The 13,017-nt window shown below is 50.5% G+C and overlaps 5 protein-coding genes across 5 annotated transcripts; 3 read left to right on the top strand and 2 right to left on the bottom strand.

The window, feature by feature from the left end:
• Window positions 1-1,168: 1,168 nt before the first annotated feature.
• On the bottom strand, window positions 1,169-2,420 carry RAD51 (recombinase RAD51; the record flags this gene model as incomplete). The annotated part of the gene is made up of 4 exons (XM_043277491.1): window positions 1,169-1,980; window positions 2,039-2,106; window positions 2,157-2,236; window positions 2,331-2,420. 4 exons carry the CDS (start codon window positions 2,418-2,420, stop codon window positions 1,169-1,171), a joined length of 1,050 nt encoding a protein of 349 aa, XP_043135365.1.
• Window positions 2,421-3,090: 670 nt separating this feature from the next.
• Window positions 3,091-4,074, bottom strand: ACHE_30829S (uncharacterized protein; the record flags this gene model as incomplete). Its single annotated transcript, XM_043277490.1, has 4 exons — window positions 3,091-3,251; window positions 3,309-3,897; window positions 3,948-3,965; window positions 4,030-4,074. The coding sequence occupies 4 exons, from the start codon at window positions 4,072-4,074 to the stop codon at window positions 3,091-3,093; spliced, it is 813 nt and encodes a 270-aa protein (XP_043135364.1).
• A 1,148-nt stretch (window positions 4,075-5,222) lies between these two features.
• Window positions 5,223-6,133, top strand: ACHE_30828A (uncharacterized protein; the record flags this gene model as incomplete). The annotated part of the gene is made up of 4 exons (XM_043277489.1): window positions 5,223-5,394; window positions 5,464-5,492; window positions 5,548-5,688; window positions 5,750-6,133. The coding sequence occupies 4 exons, from the start codon at window positions 5,223-5,225 to the stop codon at window positions 6,131-6,133; spliced, it is 726 nt and encodes a 241-aa protein (XP_043135363.1).
• A 395-nt stretch (window positions 6,134-6,528) lies between these two features.
• Window positions 6,529-8,739, top strand: PUF6 (uncharacterized protein; the record flags this gene model as incomplete). Its single annotated transcript, XM_043277488.1, has 2 exons — window positions 6,529-6,955; window positions 7,016-8,739. The coding sequence occupies 2 exons, from the start codon at window positions 6,529-6,531 to the stop codon at window positions 8,737-8,739; spliced, it is 2,151 nt and encodes a 716-aa protein (XP_043135362.1).
• Window positions 8,740-10,065: 1,326 nt separating this feature from the next.
• ACHE_30826A (uncharacterized protein) lies at window positions 10,066-12,728 on the top strand (the record flags this gene model as incomplete). The annotated part of the gene is made up of 3 exons (XM_043277487.1): window positions 10,066-10,815; window positions 10,865-12,218; window positions 12,271-12,728. 3 exons carry the CDS (start codon window positions 10,066-10,068, stop codon window positions 12,726-12,728), a joined length of 2,562 nt encoding a protein of 853 aa, XP_043135361.1.
• Between the last annotated feature and the right edge of the window lie 289 nt (window positions 12,729-13,017).

The following is a 13,017-nucleotide window of genomic DNA, read 5'->3' as shown; positions in this document are numbered from 1 at the left end:
TTCCAGGATCACTGGGTTGTATTGACTCAGAATTTTGAATGCTTCAGCTCGACCGTGACCCGTTGCCTCGAATACAATTTTATCCCGAAAGTCGGGTATCTTGGGGTCTGGTTTGAATGTGTCAGTAGATAGCACAGAATGTCCAGATTCATGGCTTCAATGGATGCGTGGAGTAAAGCTATGGTATCGGTCGGTGCAGTTGAAGTAGAGAGGAGTTGTTTCACAGGGGCAACCTGGCCCTGCTTGATAAGGGAGATCGTATCGATGTCCGACATTGTAGGTTCAAGATCAAATCAGAGAATATGATGTACAGTAGATGGATTTTTCCTTAAGAAATGTTGTCTGTGAGAGCAATTTAAACTACTCTCTAGTACTGAGTGCGCCCGAGTGCGCCTTGCGTAACGCAATACGGGAACCAATGCTATTTAAGGATGGAACACTTTAATGAGTGAGAGAAATGAAATTGGGAGGGAGCTATGCCTGCTATCATTTTCCACACATACTTTTGTATGAAAGTGAAGATGACTTGTCCTTGCCATCATGTGTCTCCCATATCCCCTGCTCAGGGAAAACAGTTGATATTACCTTGTGGGGGACAGATGCCGCTATGCGCTTTGGCTGGGACTTGCTATATTAGTTCTCTTTGTTCGTTTTTGTTCTCAATGATCCATGTATTTTTACTTGATATGATTGCTGCGAATCAAACGGGTGACAGGGCTGTCCATGGGGTACACCTAGTCTGTGGAAATAATGTGATGGCTCAACGCGTAATGCCGGTTGAGCGATAAAAGAGCCCTGCGGTGGCAGCATCACAAGTTGTGTCAGGAACCAGACACCAAGACTAGGCCAACCAGGGTGGTTCGTGGAGGTAAAGGAAGAGGGCCGTGGTATTTGCTTCGCCCGGTCCCAAGACCATCGACGGTTAACACGACTCGCAAAACGGTGTCAAGGGTAGCCGTTTTTGGCCGCCTGCTAACCGTCACATCGAAAAATGGAGAATTGTATAGCATCGACAAATAACGACAGATGAATTATAAGTACAAGAATTTTCAACTGACAGGGAACGTTGCTCATAGAATAATACATTTACAATAAATGAGCAGATATCATAGAACACTCATGGAAACGTTAAATTCGTCAAACGAAACGGAACCCGGCACACCACCAGCTATTCATTCTCCAAGTCCTTCGGGCTAGGATCTCCAATACCGTCCTCGTTGATAGCGAAGAGAGCATCACTCTCAGGCAAGCATGGACTGTCGTAAATCTTGCAAACTCGCGTCTCACCTCTCCCCTTCTTCAAGCTTAATCGAGTCGTACTAGCATGCGCAATGATGTTACCACCAATCGGTTTCTTGGGATCGGGGTTGAACATCGCACTCGGGCCGCCGTCAACCTGAGCAACAACCTGGTTTGTGATGACAACAGCAATGCCAAACTCGTCTGCTAGTCGTTGCAGCGTGCGCATGAATTTAGCTAGGTGAGTCTGTCGAGACGACAACTCTCCACGGCCGTTGAAATCGGTACGGTATAGCGAGGTAGCGGAGTCGACGACAAGGAGCGAAAAGCGTGTCTCGCACATCATCTGAGACGCTTGGTTCAAGAGCTGAAGCTGGTGGTCTGAGTTATATGCTCGGGCATAGGCGACGTTATCAAGAACCTCCTCTCCAACCAATCCAAACCGTTGAGCGACGGCCAACAACCGCACGGGCCGGAATGTTCCCTCGGTATCGATATACAGGCATTTACCCTCACCACCTCCCATGTCGAACGGTAATTGGCAGGTGACTGCAATTGTATGGCATATTTGACTCTTCCCTGTTCTGAACTCTCCGAAGATCTCGGTGATGGAGCCCGTTTCTATCCCACCTCCCAAGAGTGTGTCCAGTTGTTTGGATCCGGTCGTGATCGAAATAAGCTCGCTTCGTCGGGCGTGCATCTCAGTTGCGGTTGTAAATCCCATGGGGACAAGTTTGGCAGCTGTACAGTCATTCGAATTAGAGCATGCAAGTCCAAACGGCTTCTTCTGTTTTCGTACCTTCGACGAGGATTTTAGTAGCCTTTTGCTCCGAGATACCCTTGATTTGTTCCAACAAACGTTTCGGCCTAAACGTAAGTTAGCAGCCGAATATCGAGCTCCAATGTGGCAGCCATACGTATATGCGATTGATTCAACGGTGTGGTAGCCCGCATCGACGAACAGCTTGATGTCTCTTCCTGTCAAACCTGCAACACCCTATGAGAGACACATACGTTAGAGACGCCCCTGATTAACATAAATCCCTCTCAATTCCCTATAATTCACTATGTCTCCAATGATCACGGCTTACCTCCAGCGCCGAGAGCGGGGTGGGTGCTCCTGGGCCTGGGAGCCCATTCTCGTCAAGGTATTCATTCTGGGACTCAACTTCGCCGGCCATCGTAAAATTTGAATTGCGAGACTGTCAGATAGTCCGATCTCGTGATTCTGCTAGAGTCAGGTCTCTGGGATAACGGTCGATCGACGCGAAGGCACGCGTTTGAATTCAGTTGCAGTTCCGACTTTCTGGGTTGGGGTTCTGCGACTCTTAAAAGCGATAAGGAGTATGTTGCCTTCCGTTACTCTTCATTCAGGCAGAATTTGCGATTATAAACGAATCGGGTCTGTTGCTGTGGCAAATCGTCTTCTGCTAAACCAAATGTTGCCTGAGCGTTGCGGACGCGTCGGGTTCGTCACGAAATCATGTGACTCACACCGGACTCATGCCTTAAGGTGTTATGGCAGCTACTATTTAGCGGGTTGTCAATAACCATTCATTTTTCGCCTATTGACACGCAGACACAATCTGATTCGTGCAACGTTGAATATACACATCATGCGATATTCATTCCAAAGCCAAAAAAAAAAAAAAAAGTACAAATACCCCCAATTAGCCATACTTATAAAAGAATGTTCATAGCGTCCACCAATATTTCCGACAAGATAGAAATACAGCAGTGCTCTCGGATGGAAATGCATGACCACAGAACCAGTCTTGATCCGCAAGATTCAAAATGAGACCGATAGAAGATAGTTGGTTCAATCCAACATAGAGAGACGGCACCTCAAGTCTACAGGCGCGACGACCTGGACACCCGCTTTTTGTCACACTCCGCGCTAAGGAACATAGGGCCTAGCTGAAATGTTTCCAATGGTTGTGCTTGGAGCTGTTCGTCAAAGAGCTTGCTGAAACGTCGTCTGATTTCTTCGGATGATGGACGAACGTATCTTCCTAAAAGGGAAATCCGTCAACATCATCTCAAGCTCAAACATTACGGGTGTGCATTACCTTCGACTCCTGATTTCCGTTTGTATGTTTCTGGGGCCTTGTTCAACCACGAGCTACGGGGGCCGAACCATTGTCTTGAAAGGCGTGGTCCCGGTTCATGCGAGGCTCGCGGCTCAAGGTGCGTTGCGGCTGTCCGGATAGAGTGTAGGCTTGCACGAGGTATGTTCGTTGAGATGCTGGGAGCCCCTTCGTTGCCTATATCATTTCCATTCAATGCTCTCAAAGGGGCAGTCACCTGTGGTGTCGGGGGGAGAATTCCCTTGTCATCATTGGCATCTACCAAGGACGCTTTCTTCAAGGGCGAGCCGGTGGTGACAGGGGTGGATGGAGGGCTTATAGCCGGCGCAGGCTCTTTGGGGAGTTGATCCACCGCTTCGCTGCTAGAGATCCAAATACCCTCAACCTGGACACCTCGTTGGAGAGCCCTGGCACCGAACGGGATATCGCTTGTACGGGTCAACATCGGACGCAATTCGCCATCCTGCGCTTCGGTATCATGCTCCGCTTTCTGGTATGCTTCTGCCGTAGCGCGTCTGAGCTTTCTTCGGTTGCGGAGGAGAACGCAGAAGGAATAGGCGAGGACGATAGCCTGATATTGTCAGTGGAAGGATCATGGAGGTTGGCAGGTGCTTTGGTTACCAGAATGCCTGAGAGCACCTATTGTTCGGGGGAACGGTCAGCGACATCTCTGTAGTGCTCTTCTGTACTTGATAAAACTCACGAAGCATAGCTTCTGCCACATTTCCCAGCCGACCCAGAACTTCATCTTGACTAATGTCGGGTGTTCGTCTGGTTGCAAATGCGAGACTGGCGTGGATAGTCCACAGGAGTAACAGCAGCAGTAAAGACTAGACGGGGCTGAAGATATTCGTGAGTAAGTCAAGTCGACTGTAGATATGTATTCGAGAGATGATCAAGAATAAACAAGTCAACAACCCATCACAAGGAATGAAGGATCGCTCGTTTGCTTCTGGTTGGCAGGGAAGCGTAACGATGAAGACGGACGGTTGACAGGACATGACAGGAAGCGAATAGCGAGCAAACGACTGGTAAGCGTTACAGGACAAGTCGAGAGAGGCAGGCGCGAGTTGACTGGAAAGTGCGATGCTATGCGCCTTCCATTTTGGGAAGCATGAGGTCGGCTACGGGGTAATGCGCTGCGCAGAGCTGTCGACGCTGGATATCGAAATAAGCCTACAATACGACAGAGGAACAAATGACTACGAGCATGAAATATTAAAACGAAACGAATTGAATTGAATACCAGAAATACAAAGAAAAAAAAAGAATATGGTTGTTCCACCAAACAGCCCATTTCCCTGTAACGAAACGGTGTCATCTGGCGACGCCATCCCAGGGTGGAGGAGTCTCTGCAGAATTGCTTCCCTCAAGGGTCACCTCCATTGCTTAGCGCGTTGTAGCGATCGTGGACTACTCGCACGAGTACAACGACGACCCCAGGATTCGTACCAGGCACCAGTTTCGCTGGCCGAAGCCGAAGCAAGGTCACGTGCTTAGCAGCGAACCTCCCACCAGGTTATCCATGACAGATTCTTAGAAATAATTCAACTCTCCCTTATGACCCCTTTTTTAACAGCCCTCTGTGACATCAATGCCTTCAAACTTCTCTGTACTGCACATAGCAATTAAACAATTAATACGGAGCCCTTACATAGAAATTCGACGCATTCGAGTACTCCGTCCTCCTTGACACTCCCTGAATCTTTAAATTAAATCAGGGTCTTCCGAGCGCCGTGCCTGAATGCAACTGTACCCCATACGAGTGCTGATCATGTGCCTCGGCCTCACCCCTCCATAATAATCCCGGACTCTTTCCATTCAATGCCCAGTTCTCCTTTACCTAGTCTTTCAATCTCGATATTCTTCTTAAAATCTCATTCGTCCACTCTCAAAATGGTGCCCTTTCGTAACTTCCTGGCCAGAAAATCCGGTGCTTTCAACGGCGCGCAAACCGAGAATAACAACAATGAAGACGAGCGCCCTTCCACGGATAGCCAGCGCGGGACTCCCCTGAGCGTCAGGACGAGCAGCGACAACCCCGAACCTCCAGAGTACAAATTGAGCGGTAGGGCATTTGCTTGCGATAGACCCGACAGCATCTAGGTTCGCTGACCTATCTACGAATGCGCTACAGTTGTCGATGACAATGGTTCTTATCTACCGGTATGATTCGCCACGGTTCGCATCGATACCATTAGACTAAGACTGTTATGGATAGCCCTCACCACCAGAGAAACAAAGCTTTTGGAGCAGATACCCTGGCTCAAACAGGTCGTCGAATAACCATCGAAATCTTGTCAATGAAAATGAGCCATTCTCGATATCTCGCGAGTCGTTTGACTCTTATCGTCGGTCCTTTGTAAGTAATGCGCTCCGTCGTCTCTCAACTACTAGACTTACGTCGCAATTCTCGCTTGTAGGATATTTCTGCCCGTTCTCCCGTGAGTTATAGCGACACAATGCCATCCCGAACTTCCCTTGACTCGCGCTTTTCCCGCATCACATCCCCTTCTCTGGGACACAACGCATTCGACAGGCCAGAACCCATGGAAGAGGAGCAATTCGAAGACGTCGGGCTTAATGATGACGAAGTGAAGCTGCCGCCAAAAAAGAGGGGTGTATTCTCGCGATTTGGCGACTTGAACTTTGCAAACTCGAATGACTCCCAGTCTTCAGCTGGCTCGAAAATCTCGTCTTCATTTGGCTTTCATCTTCCGGGGAGGAAACGAGGGCAGAGCGGTGCGGGGTCTGAGCTAGGCACGGTGAACCCACCATCTGTTGACCCTAATGTAAATGAACAGTAATTGGTATGCATTTGTTTGGAATATGCAGGCGTTGGGAGTTATATATATCCGTTCGAACATGATTGGTGCGACTATCCTATGCAATGTTCATACATGATGGCACTCTAATGTCCAGCCAGTGCCATGGCCACCATAGTGAATAATCCTACCATCTAACGCATTGTAGATCGGCCACCCTTTCTTCTAGTTCATAAGAACGACGCGAGAGGCCCTGATTTGATTACCCTTTCAGGACGCTTATCACGATAGACGCCGCAAACAGTGCAAACACCAAACTCACCGCCCTGCAGAAAAAAACTTCCCCGGCAGTAAAAAAGAAATTGCAGCCAAAAAATTACTGGGCAGTTATTCACACCGGAATAACCAAATATCAGACGCAAACCAACCGAATTAAAATGGCCGGTTTGAAGCGCGCTGTGGACACCAAAGACGAGCGCAATGGCAAGCGGACAAAAGTGAAGGGAGGCGATGTCGCTCCGCAGAAGACGAAAGCGGCCGCGCCTGTGAAAAAGGCGGTTTCTAAGCCTGACTTGAAGAAGAAGGATCCCGCCGAGTCTGGAAAGACAGATAAGAAGAATGGGAAGAACAAGAAGAAGGTGGAGGAGTCTGAAGAAGAAGAAGATGAGGATGAATTTGATATCGACGATCTTTCGGACTTTGAGGGTGAGAAGGATGAGAATGAGGATATTGATATGGGTGGATTGAGTGATGAGGGTGGCGACGATGACGAAGAGGAGGAAGAAGATTCCGAGGATGAGGAAGAAGAAAAGAAGCCCAAGGCTGGCTCACAGTCGAATGGGAAAGCATCGGAGCCTGAAAAGAGTATGCTAGCATCGTATCCCAAGTTATGGATATATGGCTAACGAGTTTGCGATTCTCTAGACAACAACTCGCGCGAATCGCATGCGAAACAAAAAGCCCTCCAGCAAGAGCGCAAAGCCGCCAAACCCAACTCCGACATCATCGCCCGATCCAAACAACTCTGGGAACGCCTACGTCGCAAGTCGCATGTTCCACTCGAAGAGCGGAAGAAGCTTATCGCAGAACTCTACAGTATCATCGGTGGTCGCGTGAAGGATTTCGTTTTCAAGCACGACTCGGTCCGTGTCATCCAAACCGCCTTGAAGTACGCAAACACCGAACAACGGAAGCAGATTGCACGTGAACTGAAAGGTAGCTACGTCGAGCTGGCACAGAGCCGGTACGCCAAGTTCTTGATTGGAAAGTTGATTGTGCACGGAGATACCGAGATCCGGGATATTATCATCCCCGAGTTCTATGGTCACGTCAAGCGTCTTATTCGGCACCCCGAGGGCTCTTGGATTCTGGATGATATCTACAGACAAGTCGCGACCAAGGACCAGAAGGCCAATCTGCTTAGGGAATGGTACGGGCCGGAGTTTGCGATTTTCAGAGATAAGAGCGCAGTCCCCTCCGCAGACCTATCCGAGATCCTCACAAAGAACCCGGAGAAGCGATCGCCGGTGATGCACTTCCTGCACGAACTGATCAACCAGCTGGTGCAGAAGCAGAGTACGGGATTCACGATGCTGCACGATGCGATGTTGCAATATTTCCTGAACACGAAGACGGGCAGCACCGATGCCAGCGAATTCATCGAGCTGCTCAAGGGTGACGAAGAGGGTGATCTAGTCAAGAACTTGGCTTTTACCAAGTCCGGATCGCGGTTGTTGTGCCTTGCTCTGGCGCAATCGAACGCAAAGGACCGAAAGCTTTTGATCAGGAACTTCAGAGATACGGTCAAGATGATGGCCAGTGACCTTCACGGGCATACTGTCATCCTGACAGCCTTTGAAGTGATCGACGATACCAAGCTTACCGCAAAGACATTCTTCACCGAGCTGCTGAACCAGAACGACGACGCGGAGACTAGAAATGAAGAGCTGATGTACCAGGTGAATGACCTGACGGGTCGTATCCCCATCCTCTTCCCATTCGCCGGTGACCGCGTCAAGTGGCTCCTCCCAGATTCAACCTCGGAAGCCCTCAAGGAAATCCGCGAGGTCCGCAAGGAGACCTCGAAGAAGGATCCCGAAGTCCGCCGACAAGAACTCGTCAAGGCAGCCTCGCCAACACTCCTCGAACTGATCACCGCCCGCGCAGACTCCCTCCTCGAAACAAGTTTCGGCTGCCAGCTCCTCTCCGAGGTCCTCTTCGACGCTGACGGCGACAAGACCGCCGCCTTGACCGCCGTCGCCGAAGCCGCCAAGTCGCGCTCCGACACCAAGGACTCACCGTTCGTGGGACGACTGCTCAAGTCCCTCGTACAAGGCGGTCGCTTCAACGCCGCGACCAAGACGGTCGAGAAGGTCCAGCCTGCGCTCAACTTCCACACATACCTGTACGAGCAGATCCAGGACGAGATCATGACATGGGCCACTGGCTCGAACGTGTTCGTGGTCGTGGCATTGGCAGAGTCAGACGAGTTCGAGAAGAAGAACGAACTCCTCAAGACACTAAAGAAGAACAAGAAGGCGTTGGAGAAGGTCATTGTCGATGCCGCAGCTGAGGCAGGCAAGGGTGGAAAGAAGGGCAAGGCTGGTCCCACGAGTAGCGGGGCGAAGTTGTTGCTGGAGAAGGTTTAATAGACATGTGCATTTGAGCGATTTTATTGGTATATTGTTTCTCTTGTGATGTTTGGCCCTAGATAGGGCTTTGTACAGATTTGGTTTGCGGCCAGGAAAAAGTCATTTCAATTTTCAACTTGTTCGGCATAATTCGCTTGTACATCTGATACCAGTGTTCGAATCGATATCTATACTCTGTATTGCTGTACGACTGTCGCTCCGCAAAACGCATGTAAAATCCAAGATAAAAATAACAAACGTCCCGAGGGCCCACAAGAGAAGTTTAATTGTGTCTATATGGGGATATACGAAAGTCATTATTTCCCCTGAGTAGCGGCCCGACAATAGATTATTGTTTTGCGGATCTAATTTGGGTATCCATGGGTTGAATATACAGAAACCGCAGTTCCTTATCTTAGCCCTAGCCTCATAACCTCCACTTGTAGGCCTGCAGCCACAATGGCAGACTTTCACTTCCACAGCCAACAATAGCCAACGATTTCTGAGATATGCCATCTACTTCATCATCTCGATATCATAATCCGACTACCCATGACCAGATCAGCATTTTGCAAATGATGTTGTTCTCAAATACCAGTTCAACTGAATATGATCAAACACTCCGCACGACTATTATAAACATGATAACCTGTTTCTTTAGGACTTTAGAGACCGTATTGCCAAGGCATCCTTATGCCTAACTATTCATTGGTCCGTGCCAGTTCAATAAGCTTGCACCGTCATTGCTCTTAACTACATTGGGTATTCTCCATGGAAGGAGGTAGGTATAGGGCCCTCCGCACGGCACGTGACAAACCAAATCTTTTTCTTGATCTGTCATTTAAGAGCTAAAAGCAGCTGACTTTCTGCGCGACAATGAGACATCACAATGAGCACGAGTCAAGACATCTGTACATGTAGGATGAGATGTGTCACTGCACGTGCTCCGTATCAAGTATCAAAGGGGAAAATAAAGATGGACAGAACCCAACCAATCAGAAGCGACAGCCCCACTAAATAAGCCGTAGTTCGGAGTCACGTGGAGATGGGAAGTTGTGCGCTTCCCAAAGAGGAATAGTTTCAGGAACAGGGGGATACATTTATATCCCCTTCGGGTGCTCATAACACCGCCAGACGCCAAATGCCGCTTCAAAAGGGAATAGGAAGCCCGTTCACACTAATAATTCTAGATAAATGCCAATGGCTCCATTCTAACGTCCGCCGTTTTGTCCCTCTCCGTCGTTTTCGCAATTGGACTGTCTCCTTTTCTTCAACCCGCCCCGGCTAAAAAAACCCGCACTTCGCTTGACACAGCATACCAACTGAAGACAAACGACAAGCATTATGGCGGCCACGCCCACTGACGATGGCCACCGTCAATCTCCGGCGATTCCTCCATCGCCAACATTGACGAACCCCGATATGATCCTGCCCGAGAACGAAGGCGAGCGCGAATCCCAAACCCCGTCTCCGCCGTTCAATCTCCCCTCTCTGTCGCATCTGCAGGCGTTCTATGGATATACAAATAACAATGATAATACACTTAATCCAAATAATGATAATGATAATGATAATCACCTGGCCGTCGGCGGCGCGTCTTCTTCCGTTGGCGTCGCCTATTCCCTCGCCAATACTGGCAATACTCGATCCGCTTCGAAGAAGAACTTTTCGCGTCACACGGGCCACCGCTTGTCAGATATTGGGGAAGAGGATGGGCCGGGGCCTGTACCACCTCCGCGGTCGTCGTCGCGGACTGGCCGGTTTCCGGTGAACGCGCCTTCTACGGGGCAAGACTGGCGGGGGATGGCTGGTTCTCCGGCGATGCGAAATCGGACGGGAGAGGAGAGTGTGACGGTCAATGGTGGTGGTCAGTCGTCGCAACAGTGGCAAGGGTCGGATCAGAAGGCGGTTCCTGGGAAAGTGCATTCGTTGCATATGGGTGTGAACGATATGATTAACCCGAATGCGAATGGCCGGGGTGGTACACCGCTTGCGCCGGTTGCTGAGGGGGGCGCGCCAGGGGAGGAATTCTCATCGGTGATACTGAGCAGTGAGGCGGAGAGGATTCTGGATAATGCGAAGAAAAGACTTACGGTATGTACTGGACTATCTTGCATGGAATTGCAGTGACTAATATGTCCAGCTCATGGAGGGCAACCTCACCAGAGCCCGTTCGTCCATGCGATCCCCGTCAATGTCAGCGTCGGCGTCGCCTTCACCCCAGTTGGGACTTGGCCAGCCGGTAGGCGGGCTGTATCGCACTATATCCAATTCAGATCGCCAAGCTTCCGCTGCCCTTCGTCCTCGTCCGATGTATAGCACCTACCAAGATGCAGCCGGTAATCGGCATTCCCGAGTACTAAGCGAGACCAACCTCCCGTCGGGACAGAACACTTCTACCACCGAAGCCAATGGCATCTCGCGTTCCGTTAGTGCAATGGGATCGACCACCCTGTCTCGGGACGACAGGTCATTCCGCTATGAACCAACAAGGGCATATCTCACCCATCGGGCCTCCACACCCTCAATGCAACAACACCGAAGCTCGCCAGCCCTCAACAGCAACAGCTCGCGCTCGAAGCAAAGCACACCGACATCTCCGACAGGACTGGGCATTGTATCAGACGGAGAAAACCAAACTAAGATCAACAACATAGACGACTTCAACTCGGTCTATCCCGCAGATCCACCTTCGCGCACGCAGTCGCAGCTCCAAGTGCGCGATCTCCAGGACCAGATGAAGGGCCTTCACATCAAGATCTCATCGTTGAAAGTGAAGGCGCAGGAGGATGGTCTCCGTCGTCGCAGTCTGCAGAGTCTGCGGACGCCAAGTCCTCTCACAGATGCGGAGTCGTGGTATGCGCGTGCTATGGAATATAAAGACCGGCGCGGTCATTTGAGCCCCAATCCGACGGGTTCTCGTTTATCGTCCGAGAGTGCTCGGGAAGTGAGCCAGAAGACGCCTAGCTCTAAGAGCCAGTCGCCGCGTACTGTTGAGAGCGATGAGCCAGTAACTGCAAACGAATCCAAGAAGACCGACACGAGCCCCCAGATCAGCGAACAACCTTCCACCGAGAGCCTCTATCAAGACGCAGAAGAGGGTGAATTCGACGATTCTGACGACACCGAAATCGACCGCGAGGCACTGGACGAGATTCTACGCGAACCTCTGGACGATGATCTGGACGATCCTTTGGAGGGTTTCCCTGGGGCTCCTAATCCTGACGCGACGCCTCATGAGGAACGCGAGGATGCGTTCGACTACGAGCATTTCATCCTGCATAGTGCACTGGGTAACTATTCGCGCTCGAAACTGCGTCGTGCCAGCAATATCTCCAATTCGTCTGTTGAAACTACACGGCCGGTACACAACCGTTCTACGAGACATTCGCGCGCAAACAGTGGAGCATCGGTGTCTACCGATGCTACTTTTGCTACTGCCGCAGAGGAGGGTGATTTCAACGGTGTTCTGTACTGGGACCGGAAGTTTAACGATGGTAAGCCCCTTTAACATCTCCCCGCCCAGATTGACCATAACTAACTGTACAGAACTCCGCGCCCGCCACCGCTACTCCCCCAACGACGAAGACTTCCCTGACCCTGACGCCCTCCCAGAAGAAGAAATGGGAACCCCAAAAGCCACCCGCCGCGAACCCCCCGGCCGCATCAGCGGCCACATCCCCACCTCAACAGGCTCCCTGGAGCCACCACCTGCGCGCTCCGACTCTGCAACCACGGGGTCCGCAACACCAACGGCTCTCGCCTCGTCACTTGTCTCGACGGTGCGCGCAGCCTCGAGCAGTCCCTACTCGCCTATAGAGCCGAATACGGGGCTGAACAACGACGATGAACGGTTGCTGGAACAGCTATTCCAGAGTCTGGGGAATGTGTGTATGGATCTGCAGAATATCACAACGGGCCCAGAGCCGGACGAGAAGACAGTAAGGGTGCTGAGAAGGAGACTTGATGCAGCGAGGAGGGTTCTGGATGGGGAGTTGGATGCTTGATTTTACTTGTCTCTTTGGAATATTTTCGTTTGATTTTGGTTGCTGTTGTGGGATGGATTGATTGATGATACCCTTTTGATGTCTTTGGACGTTGGTTTACATATATAAGATGTAATGTCTACTGATATAAATCGATATATATATAAACGATGTCGAATCTGTCTACTATGTGTTGGTGTAGTGATAATACCCGAAACGGCAAGCTGATCACCCCACCACACGTGGATTAGACGCGACACGCGAACACACGCGGTCCCCTCGTCACATCTTCAGCATCGCATCTGCGCAT

Source organism: Aspergillus chevalieri, chromosome 3, assembly GCF_016861735.1.
Source record: "Aspergillus chevalieri M1 DNA, chromosome 3, nearly complete sequence".
Lineage (NCBI taxonomy): Eukaryota > Fungi > Ascomycota > Eurotiomycetes > Eurotiales > Aspergillaceae > Aspergillus > Aspergillus chevalieri.
Note: the sequence above shows the minus strand (reverse complement) of the source record. Positions and strands in the feature narration are given on the sequence as shown.